Source organism: Agelaius phoeniceus, chromosome 1, assembly GCF_051311805.1.
Source record: "Agelaius phoeniceus isolate bAgePho1 chromosome 1, bAgePho1.hap1, whole genome shotgun sequence".
In the NCBI taxonomy this organism is placed as follows: Eukaryota; Metazoa; Chordata; class Aves; order Passeriformes; family Icteridae; genus Agelaius; species Agelaius phoeniceus.
The window spans coordinates 22,001,322-22,014,998 of record NC_135265.1 but is presented as its reverse complement, the minus strand read 5'-3'; the positions used below and the strand labels follow the sequence as shown (position 1 = coordinate 22,014,998).

Genomic DNA, 13,677 nt, shown 5'->3' with positions numbered 1-13,677 from the left:
TTAAGTCATTATTTAACTACCCTCACTACACCTCCCTCTTTTCATGCATTTTCAATGCAGTTGTTGAATTCTATTTTTTTGTGTATTTCAATGAGGGGGGTGCTGATACAAAAGTAACTCAGTAGTCAGATCATTAAGACACTGTCATTTGGGTGTGCTTTACCCAAGAAATGGAGTTCATGGTGAAAATTCCTCACACACTGAAATGCTCTACTTGTAAAGACATTAGGTACCACATTAGGCAAGAGGTGCTGCCAGAGGCGATGCTTAATGTTGATCTTCCACTGTGACTTCTGAATGTAAATTTACAAAATAAAGCCTAAGAGCACATAGTAGCAGCAGATATTGGATGACACTGAATGATACAGAGCAAGAAAACCAGTCTCTCCCTTGTGCAAGAAAAGTATTTGCCATAAACTCAGTAATGCTGTAATTTACAGAATGGTTTTACCTTATCCTGTGTGATTAAAACAGAGACAACAACTTGTAACTAGTGATGATACAAAATTTTTAATTTACATGCAACATTCATGGAACGTCAAGGCAACAAAACATACAGTTTTGGCGGTTTAAAATTCTTTTTTAAAAAATGGTTAATGTTTAGAACTGAGAAAGATGCACATAACTGATTGCCCATGCACAAAATGACACCCAGAAACACGTGTCAGACTACATAAAAGACTTCAGCTAAACAACACATTTAGCTCTAAGAAAAGAGCCATCAGTGAACATGACTGAAGATCATGATTACTGCCACCTCCAAAACACTGATGTGGCATGAGAAGTGTTTAACAGCAAACAAGACTGATTAAATCACTGTACATTGATGCAGAATGTTAACATGTGGAATCTGGATTCCCTCATTTTATTTGTAGTAAAAATGCATCTCTAATTTACAAATTTATATTTAATAATGTTACTCGAGAAACAGGTGCTTAATGTGATAACAAAAAAAAGTTCCATGAAGTAATGGACATTCTGAAGGCGTATGAAAGGATTTAATGGTCAGAGTTTATTACAGTGAAATTACCTGTGTGGGTACACAAGGGCTTGAAAGACCTGGTGGTTTTGTTCAACTGCTTTAAAATTCTGCATTAAAGTAGCATCAGTGGTTGTGTACCCTGCCATGGATGTGGTGTCCTCCAGCAGCATGGACTAGAGAGTTGAGGAGATGGATTCTTATCCTCTAGCTAAATCCAACAGTGCCTTGAGTTCCAGAAATGCATAGCCTCCTACTTAAAAAGACTAAATATTTCAGTTAAAGCAAGAATGAATCTTCTTTCTTTCAAGCCCACCCTATGATGCCCAGCTTAAAGTAGTAGTGCCAAGGTACCATCCCAAGAGGCAAATCAACTAAACATGTACAGAGTGTAGTTGACATACTGTAAACACCTAGGAGTAAGCAATAATTAAAAATCTGTCTTGTATTGCAGCTACTCATGTAAACAATTTATGAAACTTCTTTGGCACAAAAAAGCATTTTCCCTAGCACTTATAAATACAACATACTTACATGCATTTCACTTTTGTTTAAAAAGTTACTAATCATACTGATAAGCATTACCTTGATTAGCAAAATTCATAGATAAAGGATCCATTGTATCTTACAAAGAATTAAGAATAGTTTGCAATTCAAAAATTATTTTGCAAACTTTGAAACTGTAGGCTAATCTGGAAAGTTAGTTACATTTTAAAAAATGTCTCCCTTTTTTTTCCTCCTATCAGTAATTTAAATCAATGGCAAATACTTTGAGAAAACTGACTTATGAGAATTTCTGCTGTATTACCTAAGCAAGAAAAATACCTACTGCACTACTACAGGGATGAGAAAAGTCTTTTAACACACAAATACAGTCATTACATTGTTTCCCCTTTTTCACTCTCCTTGGAATCTTGCCAATAAACACAGAATCCAAACGTTGCAAGACGCTTACCCCCATCATCCATAGCCCCATCTTTCCAGCAAGAAACTTTTTGTATAATGTTAGTTTATCTGTAACCCAGGCCACTTAAAAGCATTTTTAGAGACTTTGCTCATCATTTACAAATCTCTATGTATGCTTGATTTATATGATCAAGTTACATTTGTTATTCACATGCAGTTTCAAGTGTTTGTGTTTCAGTGTGACTGGGACATCTCCTAAGTGCCATATTAACAGGAATGCAAAACCTAACACTGAGTCAACTTGAGAGAAGCTGTTGATAGGTTAAATATGCTATTTGAGGTCCTACACAACATACACAGATGAAAAGCTGGATTTTTAGGTATTTATTTTCCTGCAGAAACTGGTGTTCAGGATTCCCTGTCTCTTCTGCAGGAGTTGATAAATATTTAAAGCACTGCAGAGTACAGTGGCTAGAGCCAGTCCAGGCTAGTGCAAGGAGAAACAAAGCTGATGGCATTTAAGTATGGGTCTGATTTTCAACTGTTTCATTTTAAAAACCAGTCATAAACATCAGATTATACATTCTGTACCTGAACAAGAGATTTAAATAATTCCAGACTAAAATAGAATATCTGAAAAGTCCTCTGGGGGGAAGAAGAAGCAAATGAAAACTGACCAGATTTATGAATTATAAAGGTATCCATGACAAGAAAAAATAAAGCAGCTTATTTTGTAACTCAGAGCTAGCAGTCTTCACTGCAAGTCATCTTATGGAACATAAATCAAATGTATACAACATAAAGCTCTTCCTTCTTGTGTGCATCTCAGGATGGTGTTAAGCCTGGACTTGTCATCTCTGTCGTGGGACTTGCAAGGTATTCACTTGATTTCAGGCTTGTGAGAGACTTGTAGCTTGCTACTGACGTAAGAGAGCCACAAAGACCAAGCAATGATGGAGTGTCTTCCTTTCCTGCGAAGAAAAATAAGAATTAAACTAATATTTTTTGCAGCACAAGATTAGTTCACCATAAAAAAAATGAGAGGACAGAAAAAGCTGTTTAATCTACATGACTGTGAATTCCATGGTATGCTTCAGCACAGGCAACTTTCATAAATGTGACTGGGAAGACAACTTACACCACACCTCCTTCCCTATCCAGGTGGTACAGAGATCCCACCCATGCCTTACAGGCTGGGCTGAGATTAGTTTTGGATTAAATTAGATTTTAATACTGCTCACAATTAAAAAGAAAAAAAAAAATTTTTTATCCTTGATATTTTAAAAAAAGAAAGTTTAGCAGTTATCTAACACTAAGGTTTTATATTGGCAAATCTATTTAAAGCTTAAAATTTATGAGATACAAAAAGGATTCTTTTATAACAATTTATATTCTACACCCAAAATACTCCTATTTCACAATTCTTCCAACATTTTCCTGCTTTTACAGAACTGCCCACAAGATGGAGCAGTTAAGCTTTGATAAGCATCCAGGCTTGAAAGGGGTGGGTGCATATATCACATTTATATAGCCAGTTCATATCATGTTCCTCTCTCTATTTTAATGGAAACACTGTCAGGCTGCATCTCCAGATAAATGTTAAGTACAAGATGTAAGAATGACAGTGGTAGTTGCAAACCAAGTGCATTTAATCATTCTTTTAAAACCAAAAAAAGGAAACATAAGAAGTTTGTTACAGCAGGAAGATGTCAGCAGATCCTCCTTGTAGTGAAGCTGACTGATTCTGTGATGGAAAAGGAAGAGATGTGCAAGACATTTGAAGTTTAGCTTTAAATACAGAGGAGTGGGGTGTGTATCTTCATAAATCCAAACTTATTTGAAGCAGAGTTCTTAGGGAATTTGAAACACTTCGCATAACAATGAAAAACATGTTTTTCAAGGTGTATTTTCTTCATACTGAAAATTTGTCTCACAGGGACTGAAGTTCAGAACTATGAAGAACAAAATTAAAGGAGGACATTAGACTGGCTCTGTACCTTCATTTAACAAGTTAATTCCATCTTGCTTCCCATCCTGTGAGTGACCTGGATCCAGAGAGGATTGAGAAAGACTAACTTCTGCTGAAAGTTGGTCCAGACTTTGAAAACTTTTCCTGCAAAGCAAGTAATATTTGATAGCAACACGTTTAAAGATCTAACTAGGTATCTTCAACTCTCTGTAAAAAGTTTTCTAAAATAACACTATGCAGTTAATCTTTCTTCTCTTAAACACTATTCTTATTTATTTCCAAAGCCAGTTCTTTCCTAAAGCAGTGATTTATTTTTCTGCCTTTAAAAAAAATTAATGCAAAGGAAGAAAATTTTTTATGGAAAGCAAGATAAACTGATTTTAGTTACCAGTAATCCTTGTACATTGTACCAAGTGACTCCAATAGGATATGTTCCAAAGTATGCTGAGGAAAATACATAATTTTCGGTTTCCCTGTTCCTCTAAGGGGGAATAAAAATAAATAGGAAACTTACTCATCCCATTGTTGATTGTGCTTTCTATAGAGTAGAGTGTCCAAGGCAACAGCATTGACATCCAGAGCTCCTGGGGAAGGCCACTGATTGGTGAGGTGAGTAGTTAATTCTTGTCTTGATCTCAAGTCATTATTCTTTAGCACAGTTCTGTAAATACAAAAAACAAAGAGTCTATTAAATGCAATTCCTTGAAGATAAAGGAAAAACAGGACATAGATGATCATAGAATCATCATGGTTGGAAGAGATCTTCAAGATCATCCAGTCCAACCATCACCCAGCACTGCCCTGTAACTCCTAAACCACATCACCCAGTGCCAGACCCAGATGTCTCTTAAACACCTCCAGGAATGGTGACTCCAGCATCTCTCTGAGCAACCTATTTCAGCCTGACCACCTGAACAGCAAAAAAAATTTTCTAATACCTAATATGAATCTCCCCTCTTAAGTCTCATCTTAAAGCCATTCCTTTGGGTCCTGGTGCTGTGCCACAGCAGAAGAGACCAACCCCCCTCACTACAAAGTCCTTTCTGTAGAGAGCAGTGAGGTCCCTGCTGAGCTTCCACCAGACTAAACACCCATAGCTCCCCTAGATGTTCCTCACAGGATTTTGTTTCTAGACCCTTCACAAGCCTTGCTGCCCTTCTCTGGACACACTCCAGCATTTCAATGTCCTTTTTGGAAGGAGGGGCCCAAAACTGAATGCAGTACTTGAGGTGCAGCTTCACCAGTGCTGAGTACAGAGCAATCAACACTATTCTTGATGCCACTGGCCACCTGGGCACACTGTTGGCTAATGTTCAGCCACCTGCCAACCAGCACCCCAAGCCCCTTTCTGCCAAACAGCCCTCAAGCCTCTCCTTCCCCAGCCTGCAGCACTGCAGGGGCTTGTTGTCACCTAAGGGCAGGACCTGGCACTTCACCTTCTTGAACCTCATGCAGTTGTCTTCAGCCCATTGACCAAGGCTGTCCATATCTCTCTGCAGAGCCTTCCCACCCTCCAGCAGATCAACACTCCCACCCAACTTAGTGTCATCTGCAAATTGACTGAGGGTGATCTCAATTTCCACATCCAGATCAGCAATAAAGATGTTAAACAGGACCAAACCCGAGCCTAGGGGAACACCACTAGTGACCATCCAGATGTTCTATTTCAAGTGACCAACAGACTGCAATTTTCACAAAGCATCTGAAACTGTTCACTTTTGCTAAGGGAAACAGCTTAGAAACATACTGAGACACATTTAGGAACAAACAAAAAAAAAAGTTGACATTTGAATCCTTCTACAAAAGCAATAAGGAAAGGCAACTGCATTTAAAAGGTTCTTTCTGCCAGCATAATGGTAATTAACAGGTCAGCTATTTTGCAAGCCCACTATGGGAATATGATGTGCTTCCCTCAACACCAATTTTTTTTTGCAGTTTGAACACCCTTGCATCCCCCCTTCAATACTCTTCCAGAATGAACTAAAAACCAGACATGTTCATTCCACTGTATGCTTTCAGGCAAAATATAGCACTTAGTTATTCTATCACCTTACAATTTCTAGTAACTATGTCTATAACTGATATTAAAAAGTGTAAACTGAAGACCTAAAATGCTCAAATTAGTTTTGCCTCATATTCCCAATGAAGCAAATCGGTTTTCTAAAATTCTAGAAATGAAGAAGCTAATATGCCAGTATTGGATATCACCTGCCAAAAGTCATACTGAAATAAGGGAAGTGCATAGATTTTCAGGCTCCAAGACAAGACCAGGCTTTTTCCAACAGCACAAGGCAACCTTTGATCTGCCCTTATACTGCTGTAGAATAACTAGAACTAAAAGCAAGAGCATTGTGTAATTGGATTTTGTAAGTTCTCTAATCTCTAATCCACAAAATACTAGACAATAGTAAAATGTTGCTCTGCAAGGAGTTTGACTATCTCTGGCCTGAAGCAAAAAGCTAATTTACTCATCTCCATACCAAATGTACTCAGAAGTTCAAAGCCAAATGCCATGTTGCTATCCAAAATGCCAAACTGCACAGCAAATTAAATAACTATTCATGGCACACATACATTTACTTGAATTTTGCAATAACATTGTCAACAGGTCTATTTTTACAATACAATTTTTATTCTGGTGGTATTTGAACTGTTTAGACAGGAACTTCTGTAAGGGCAAGTAATAGTGCCCAAGGAGCCCAAATTTCCCACAAAACAAAGTAAGACAGTAGTAAGCTCAGTAAGGAACTTTTAGGAGCTGATTTTCACAGAGGAGACAGATTCAGAGTTTTATTGCACAAAAAGAGGATGAAGCACAGTTGTGATTAAAACTAGTTTCAAGAAACTTCTCACAAGATGACTAATTCCCTCAGCATTCATCCAGGTAAACAATCAACCTTTCTACCCAGGGATCCACACCCTCACCCTCCTAAGAGGTCTATAGGAATAACCACTTTGCTGACCCAAAGCTCTCAATAATTTCAAGTATCTTGCATGGTATTCACTTCCCCATGTAAAAACCCCAGTCCCCTGGGGAACATCAAGCATTGCACAGAGCTGCCACAGGTTTGTTGATTTGAGGAAACTGAAACACAGAGATAGCAAATTTTTATGAGGTTTGCCAGGTACATTACATCACCTCCTTATTCAGAAGGGCATCTTGAATGTTTTCACAGGAGTTTCAAAACAGGACACAGTTTATATGAGCAACTATGCCCACAGTGCCTAAATACAAATTCACACATGTAATATGGACACACAAATTTCCATTTGGACAACCCCTGTAAGCTATCACAGACACATTATCACAGACACACAAATACAGACCAGTTCCTAATAATAGTGGAATTTTTGCATTTGACATAGGTTTCTATATTGAGTATATCTAATATTTCTATATTCTATATTCCACAAATTTTGACATCCTACTGTGTGAACAAAGAAATTCTGAAGCAAAGAGTCACCAAAATTTTCCAGGAATTTTAACATAACATTTAAAGATAGTTTCAGTTAATCACTTCTTAAACCACTCTACCATGCTCAGGAAGAAAACCAGACATCAAGTTGGATAAACTTGAGGAGAACTAAATATTCTCCTCTTAAATATTTGAGAACTGAACATTGTTCTCTTAAAGCTTTTATTTTGAATCTTTAAAAATATGTAAAAATAGATTTGAAATTATGAAATCAGTCCAAGCATAGTATCAAATATATATAGAATACTAGAATCAACAATCAAAGTTAGACAAAATGTTCACACCAGATGCTATTAGTTACTACCTATTTTATCAGCTTTGTAAATTATTTAGCTCTTAGCTCTTTTGCAGATATTTTTCATAAGTTTCCACTGCAGCAGAGAGCCATTATAGAGGCATTGCCTGCTGACAGCAATTCTCTTGATATGCAAAAACTGGCACTGCTTTTGTTTAACCAAACTTATTTGTAGAGTGAAAGTATTAAAGTGCACAGAAACACAGAACCATTTATGCTGGAAAAAAGACTATTGAGTCCAACCATAAGCCCATCACTGCCAAGTCCAGCACTAAACCATGTCCCTAAGTGCCAGGTCAACACATGCATACAGAATCCTCACACTCCTAATCACCATGAGGAAAAATGATCCTGCTACAAGTATTCAGAAACAGGAAAAGAGGTGGATACAAAAGCATTTGCTACAGAAAAAGTTAAAAAGGAAGAAAATATGATCAAGTTTTAACAAAAAAAGCAAATACAAAATTCAAAACTCAATGTGAAAAGAAGCTGTGCAAGACTATCTAGTGCTGTCCTGCTCTTGTTCTGACAAGAAAAACACTTTCTAGAGGTTAAGAGCTCTCCAAGGACAACTTATTTTATCCAAGGCATATTGAATTTCTACAGCAGTGCTCTTGTTCCCCAGAATGCAAACACTGTAACCAGGCTGGCCAGTTCTGTGCAGATGTACTGCAGGGTTTCAGGTAGGACTTTTTCTTGCACCAGGACTGCAATGAGTATGCAGTTCTATTTTTCAACAAAGTTCAATAAAATATGGTTGTATTGGTTTTGTAGCTGTGAGTATTTAAGGATGATGCAAGATAAGGTTTGTAGACAGTAAGTTAAGCCATTTAATATAGGAGTAAAAGCAAGGACACTCCAAAATGAAAAGACGGTAAGAGAGATAATAGGATTTACTAAAGGAGGAAGTTAAAAACCAAGGAAATACAATTAAACCTGAGTGAAAACAAGCATATACACCAAGCTGTTAACTCCTTTTCTTCAGTCTGGAAAAGAAGATAAAAACAGTGGCTAAAAGCAGTAATCTCAGGAAGGCATTTGGTACATGGAGAATACAGTGGATAAGAGATTGTATGGCTGTGTTTTGGAGGAAACACAGGCAGTGTGTGAGATATGGCTGGACAGGGTATCCTGGACTGGCACAGTGGGACTGCAGAGTGCAGAGGTTTTGTGCACTGTAGGAGGATTATGTAAGAACTTATTATGAGAGCAGGGGGGCTAAATCCATTTATGGTACGTTCTCTAATCTAGCCATGAAAAAATTTTTGATTGCCTGAGAGCTTGTGAGCTTCCCCTCTCTCATCCAACTAAGTGGTATCCTCTATGATTACAATTATTTCCATCTCTTTACAATCATGTTGGCAAAAAAGTAGCAGTAGCTGTTCCATAATCTGCAGAAAGTTAACAGATGTACCCTTAGCAATCCTTACCCCAAACAACACTTTTGTAAGATAACTTCATATAGGGTTTCAAGTTCTGCAAACATTATAAAATAAAGAAATAGTGAAGAGATAGGTAGAGAAAGAACATTCAACAACAATCAAAACATCAGTCTATTACCAACATTAATCTCAAACTGAATCCAAAAAGCAGCACTGAATCAGCTACTAGGAAGAAAATTAACTCTATTCCAGCTGAAAGCAGGGAATTTCTTTTAAAATGACCAAATACCCTTTGTACTACTTCACAGCATAGATTTTTCCATAATGCATATATATATATATATACACATATATATGTATAAGGGAAGTATAATATACAAAGTCTCGCCATGTTGTCCCAGGATAACATTTAGGCCACCTGAATTGTGGTGGGATTTTTTTATATCTGAAAAAAAGAAAAAACTCCACACAAATTGAAAATACTACTGCAAGTAATAATTTCCTTGGCAAAACAACAAGCAAAAGTAGTACTAAAGTACATTATTAAAAACTAACCAATATTTGCCTTACATTTGTAATTTTTTTCTCAGTACCAAGAACTACTATTAAAATTAGGCTCCTGTTCAAAAACAAAAAAAAACCTGTTCAGTAAAAACATCCTGCTAAAGAATTCCTGCCTGTTACTGATGAGACTAATCGATACTAACATACTCCCAGGGCAGAAATAAGTGTCTGCAGATACACATGCTCCCTCCAGGCCTGTAAATTTACTTACATTTATTCAAGAATAACAGAAGCAGCCAAAGCATTCATCAGGTTTACACAGCTATTCCCAGAAATATCTCTGTATGCTCTTGACTTTCAGTTCTTTAATTGTGTATTTAAGAAGTTAGGAAATGTAAGATTGGTGAAGTCTTCCAATAAACATTGTTCTCCTCTACTGTCCACTTGCCCTGTGTTTGTCAGGTACTCTCCAGAATATTTACTTGCAGATTTCCTCAACTTTTATTATTTTGAAATGTTTTTTTAATGATTTAACATTTTGAGAGTATTGCTCAGGATATATGCAGTATTGCTCAGGATAGATGCAGGATATATTTTTGTAGAGTACACACAAAAAAATAAAATGCAATTGACAAATTACTGCCTATTTCCATCTGTGCTGCCTTTAAGTTCTGGCACAATCATGTTAGGGGCCACTGTGTAAATGAAGCATCAAAAATAGCTTTTTTTTTGACTAGACTTTTTTTGTGGTTCTGTTTGTTTGTGTTTATGTTTTTAAAATTTAATTCTTAAGATAAACCCAGAAACACTTCTGTTTGCACTAGCATTGCTTTTGGCAGCTCAGCTGCCTCTCAAGAGATTAAGAAATTACTGCTTTGAATTAACACATTTAAGACTTCTGTATCTTGAAAGTGTGACCTGACTTAATAGTGAGACAGAGGGACAAAAGACAACCTGTATGTTGGGTTCCTGCACACACAACAGAAATTATATAAGTGATTATAGCTGGTCACTTACTATACTCTAATTATATTACCTATGGGAACTTAAAAATAAATAAGTAAATAAAATTCAATCCAAGTTTAGCCCAAGATAATAAGAAAAGCCTTTCCATAACCACATAGAATTTCTGGAGTCATTTCAGCAATACCAGATTTCCAATTTCCCTTGCAATCAAATACAGACTCATTGGAAGCCTATTCCTAAAGTTCCATTTACAGAGGTTTTTTTTTGTTCAACAAAACAAAAGTCAGTTCTGTTTCCAATTATACCTATGAAAAACCAGTAATTTCTTACCTGCAAGTTTAATTTCTCCAAATCCAGAAAATGCCAGTCCAGTTGGCAATTTGCCCTCCTACCAGCAGATGAAGACAGGAAATAAACCAAACAGACTAATTCCCTAAGAAAGGGAATTACATCAGATGAGTGTTCCAGTTCAAGAACTACCTGAGTAGTGAAAAGTAAAAGTGAAAATAAAAGCTTAAAAAAAATAAAAAACATTTGCATAAGAACAAGCTTTAAAAACCTTTATTTAGGACAGGGAATATGGAATGCAAACTCAAATTGATAGCATACATGAGTATAACTAAAATCTGTAAAAGCAACTCCAAAATAAAAAGGGAACTCCCAAGCTGTCAGTAGTCTAGCAGAGCAGTGAGCTGTCTGGACTGGTATGTCATTGGACTTTGAGAAATTAGATCAGCAGGTATGAAAACCAGTTACTTACCAGTAGATTTTGATGCTGCAATATAGCATCTCTCTCAGATTTATGCCCTGTACACTGACACACTATTCCCCAAACTAGATGCCAGAGCAGTTAGATGCCAGCAGACTTCCAAAAGGCAGTTGCTGCAGTGAAAAAAAAAGCAGCAATGTCCTACTGCAACACATTTTCTTATTCTGACTGACCAACAGATCTTCATGTGTTGCAGCCATTGAACTACTTGGGCCACAGAACAGATGCCCTTGAAGCTTCTTCAGCATTTTTTAATCCTCCCTTATTGTCTCTTGGAGAGATCTTGAACTATATCCTAACAAAATTAGTTATCAATTTTATACAGGCTTCGATTTTCTTGACCTTTGGATAACTTGAGGAAGTTTATACTGTCAGAAATACCAGCAGCTGGACTCCTGAGTGCTAGGCTAACTGCAGTGGAGACTTTGCTTCTGAACACAGACATCCAGAATGGATCAAAACATACCATAATATGTTAACTTTGCATATGCTCACTAAAAGGGCACTGCAGCATGTGACTGACACTCTTCATGTCCATGGACAAATAACCAGGCCTGATTCTCTGGAGGAGGACAGCAGGCACAACACAACCAGTTTTCCCAGACAGTAGGTCTTGACAGAAAACAAGAATGATGAACTTGATCAGCAACCAAACTACTGAAAAAGTAAAGAGCAGATTTCAGTTCTTCAACCATCATCTCATCTCATCTCTGCTGGGAAATGAAGGACTCTTAGCAAACAAGCTTTTATTTGACAGATTGTCTAATTTGCTTTCTGTAAATATAATTTCAAGCTCAGTTTGTCATTTAAGGATTCTTTTCCTCTTATGTCAGTGATGAAAATACAACATATCTGTTTATAGCTGAAATCCTTTTAAAAAACATTTCTACAAGGGTGTGGGAAAAAAATAAATCAAGAACTTTCTTCTTAACAGATCAGGAAAACTGGTATTCTCAAAAAGTTTTTTATCATTTTAACTTGATTCCTTTGAATTAAGTAAAAACAGGAGAAACAACTGCAAAATGGTTAAGTAACTTCAGGTTGACTGAATGACCACTTTTTCTTTAAAATTCTACTATCATATTAAGACAGCAAGAGTTTCATGAGAGATATCCAACAGGGTAATTGGAAGATTAATGTTCTGCATACATAGGCAAGTATTTGCCAAAACTAGCATATATAATCTCTTTCAAAATGCAAAGGTTTTAATTACAAACAAAAAAATTAAATTATTAGCAGCAAGCCTTGAGTAATATAAGTCCTTCTTGGCAGTTGAATGTGAATTAATAAAGCTGCCAAACTATGCAAACAGTAAGGCAGAGCTTCAAAATCTTAGAAGAGGAGGGCAAAAATCTGATTCAAAGGCAAAGAAATGAAAAAAAAAACCCAAGCAAAAATCCACAATCAGATATCAACACTAGAAACAGAATCCATGCAACATAATTTGAGTTATAATTTGGATACAACATAATGAAAAATTACAATGTTAAGTGGTTGCATAAGAACATCTCAATGGCCAACAGAAAAAACACCTGTCTGTACCTCAACCACTTGCTGGCCAAAAGAGGACAGCAGCCAATACAAGCTTCTTGCTTAGGAATCAGGGAGCACAATGATTGTATTTTCTTGGTTATAACTCCAGGCATTTCCCTGCATCTATTTAAAGCCTTTCTGGAACTCATTTAGACTGTGCTTTATTTTAACAAAATATTGAAGAAACACAAGACACAAAGTTTAAACTGGAAAAACAAGCTGTAACCTAAATTTACAAATACCATTCATAATTTTAAAAACCTCCAACATTTTTGCAATCATGTGTATGCACAATGATCTGTAACTCACCTTTCTTTTGAACAAACTATTTGTATTTTAGAAAAACTTATAGTTTTGTTTTGAAAGTATAAAAGGAATTTGCAATCTTTTCCTACTGGATGAAACTTAATTCCTGGTCTGATTTATTTAAACCAATAAATCTAATAAGATAAATCTGAAGCTAGGATAATTTAAACATCAATTTCTTTTGTCTGATGAATTGCAGAGATACTCCTTCAGTATATCAATAATAAAATAATGTCTGCAAATACAGAACTAGCCTCTACTCCCCATTCTAACCTGTTGGTGTTCTTCCAACCTTAAAAAATGATCATTTTTTTACTATTTGTCACTTAAAGCTCATTTAGTTTGATATTGAATTTCATGTAACTAGCATTAAAAATATTAGAAAAGATTAAATTCTGCTCAACTTTTCTCATTTATGTATAAGCAATATGAAATACTTGCTTTTCCCATCAGTATTTTTTGGAACACAGAAGGAAATGTACAACAGATGAATATGAAGGTTAAGAAATTAAGCACAAAACCCTGTGACTCTCAGAAGCAAATGGTAATGGCAAGGTTATTTATCTAAACAGATAAAACACAAAGAAATCAA

At 36.2% G+C, this 13,677-nt stretch overlaps 1 protein-coding gene across 1 annotated transcript in view; it reads right to left on the bottom strand.

Moving 5' to 3' along the window:
* Window positions 1–491: 491 nt before the first annotated feature.
* The window catches only part of RUNDC3B (RUN domain containing 3B), a 51,561-nt gene continuing 38,375 nt past the window's right edge, over window positions 492–13,677 (bottom strand). The window contains exons 9-11 of the mRNA XM_054630640.2: window positions 4,369–4,515; window positions 3,883–3,998; window positions 492–2,856 (exon numbers count right to left, since the gene is read on the bottom strand). Coding sequence (XP_054486615.1) covers window positions 2,711–2,856; window positions 3,883–3,998; window positions 4,369–4,515 — 409 coding nt within the window. The 3' untranslated portion in view covers window positions 492–2,710. The remainder of the gene's footprint in view (window positions 2,857–3,882; window positions 3,999–4,368; window positions 4,516–13,677) is intronic.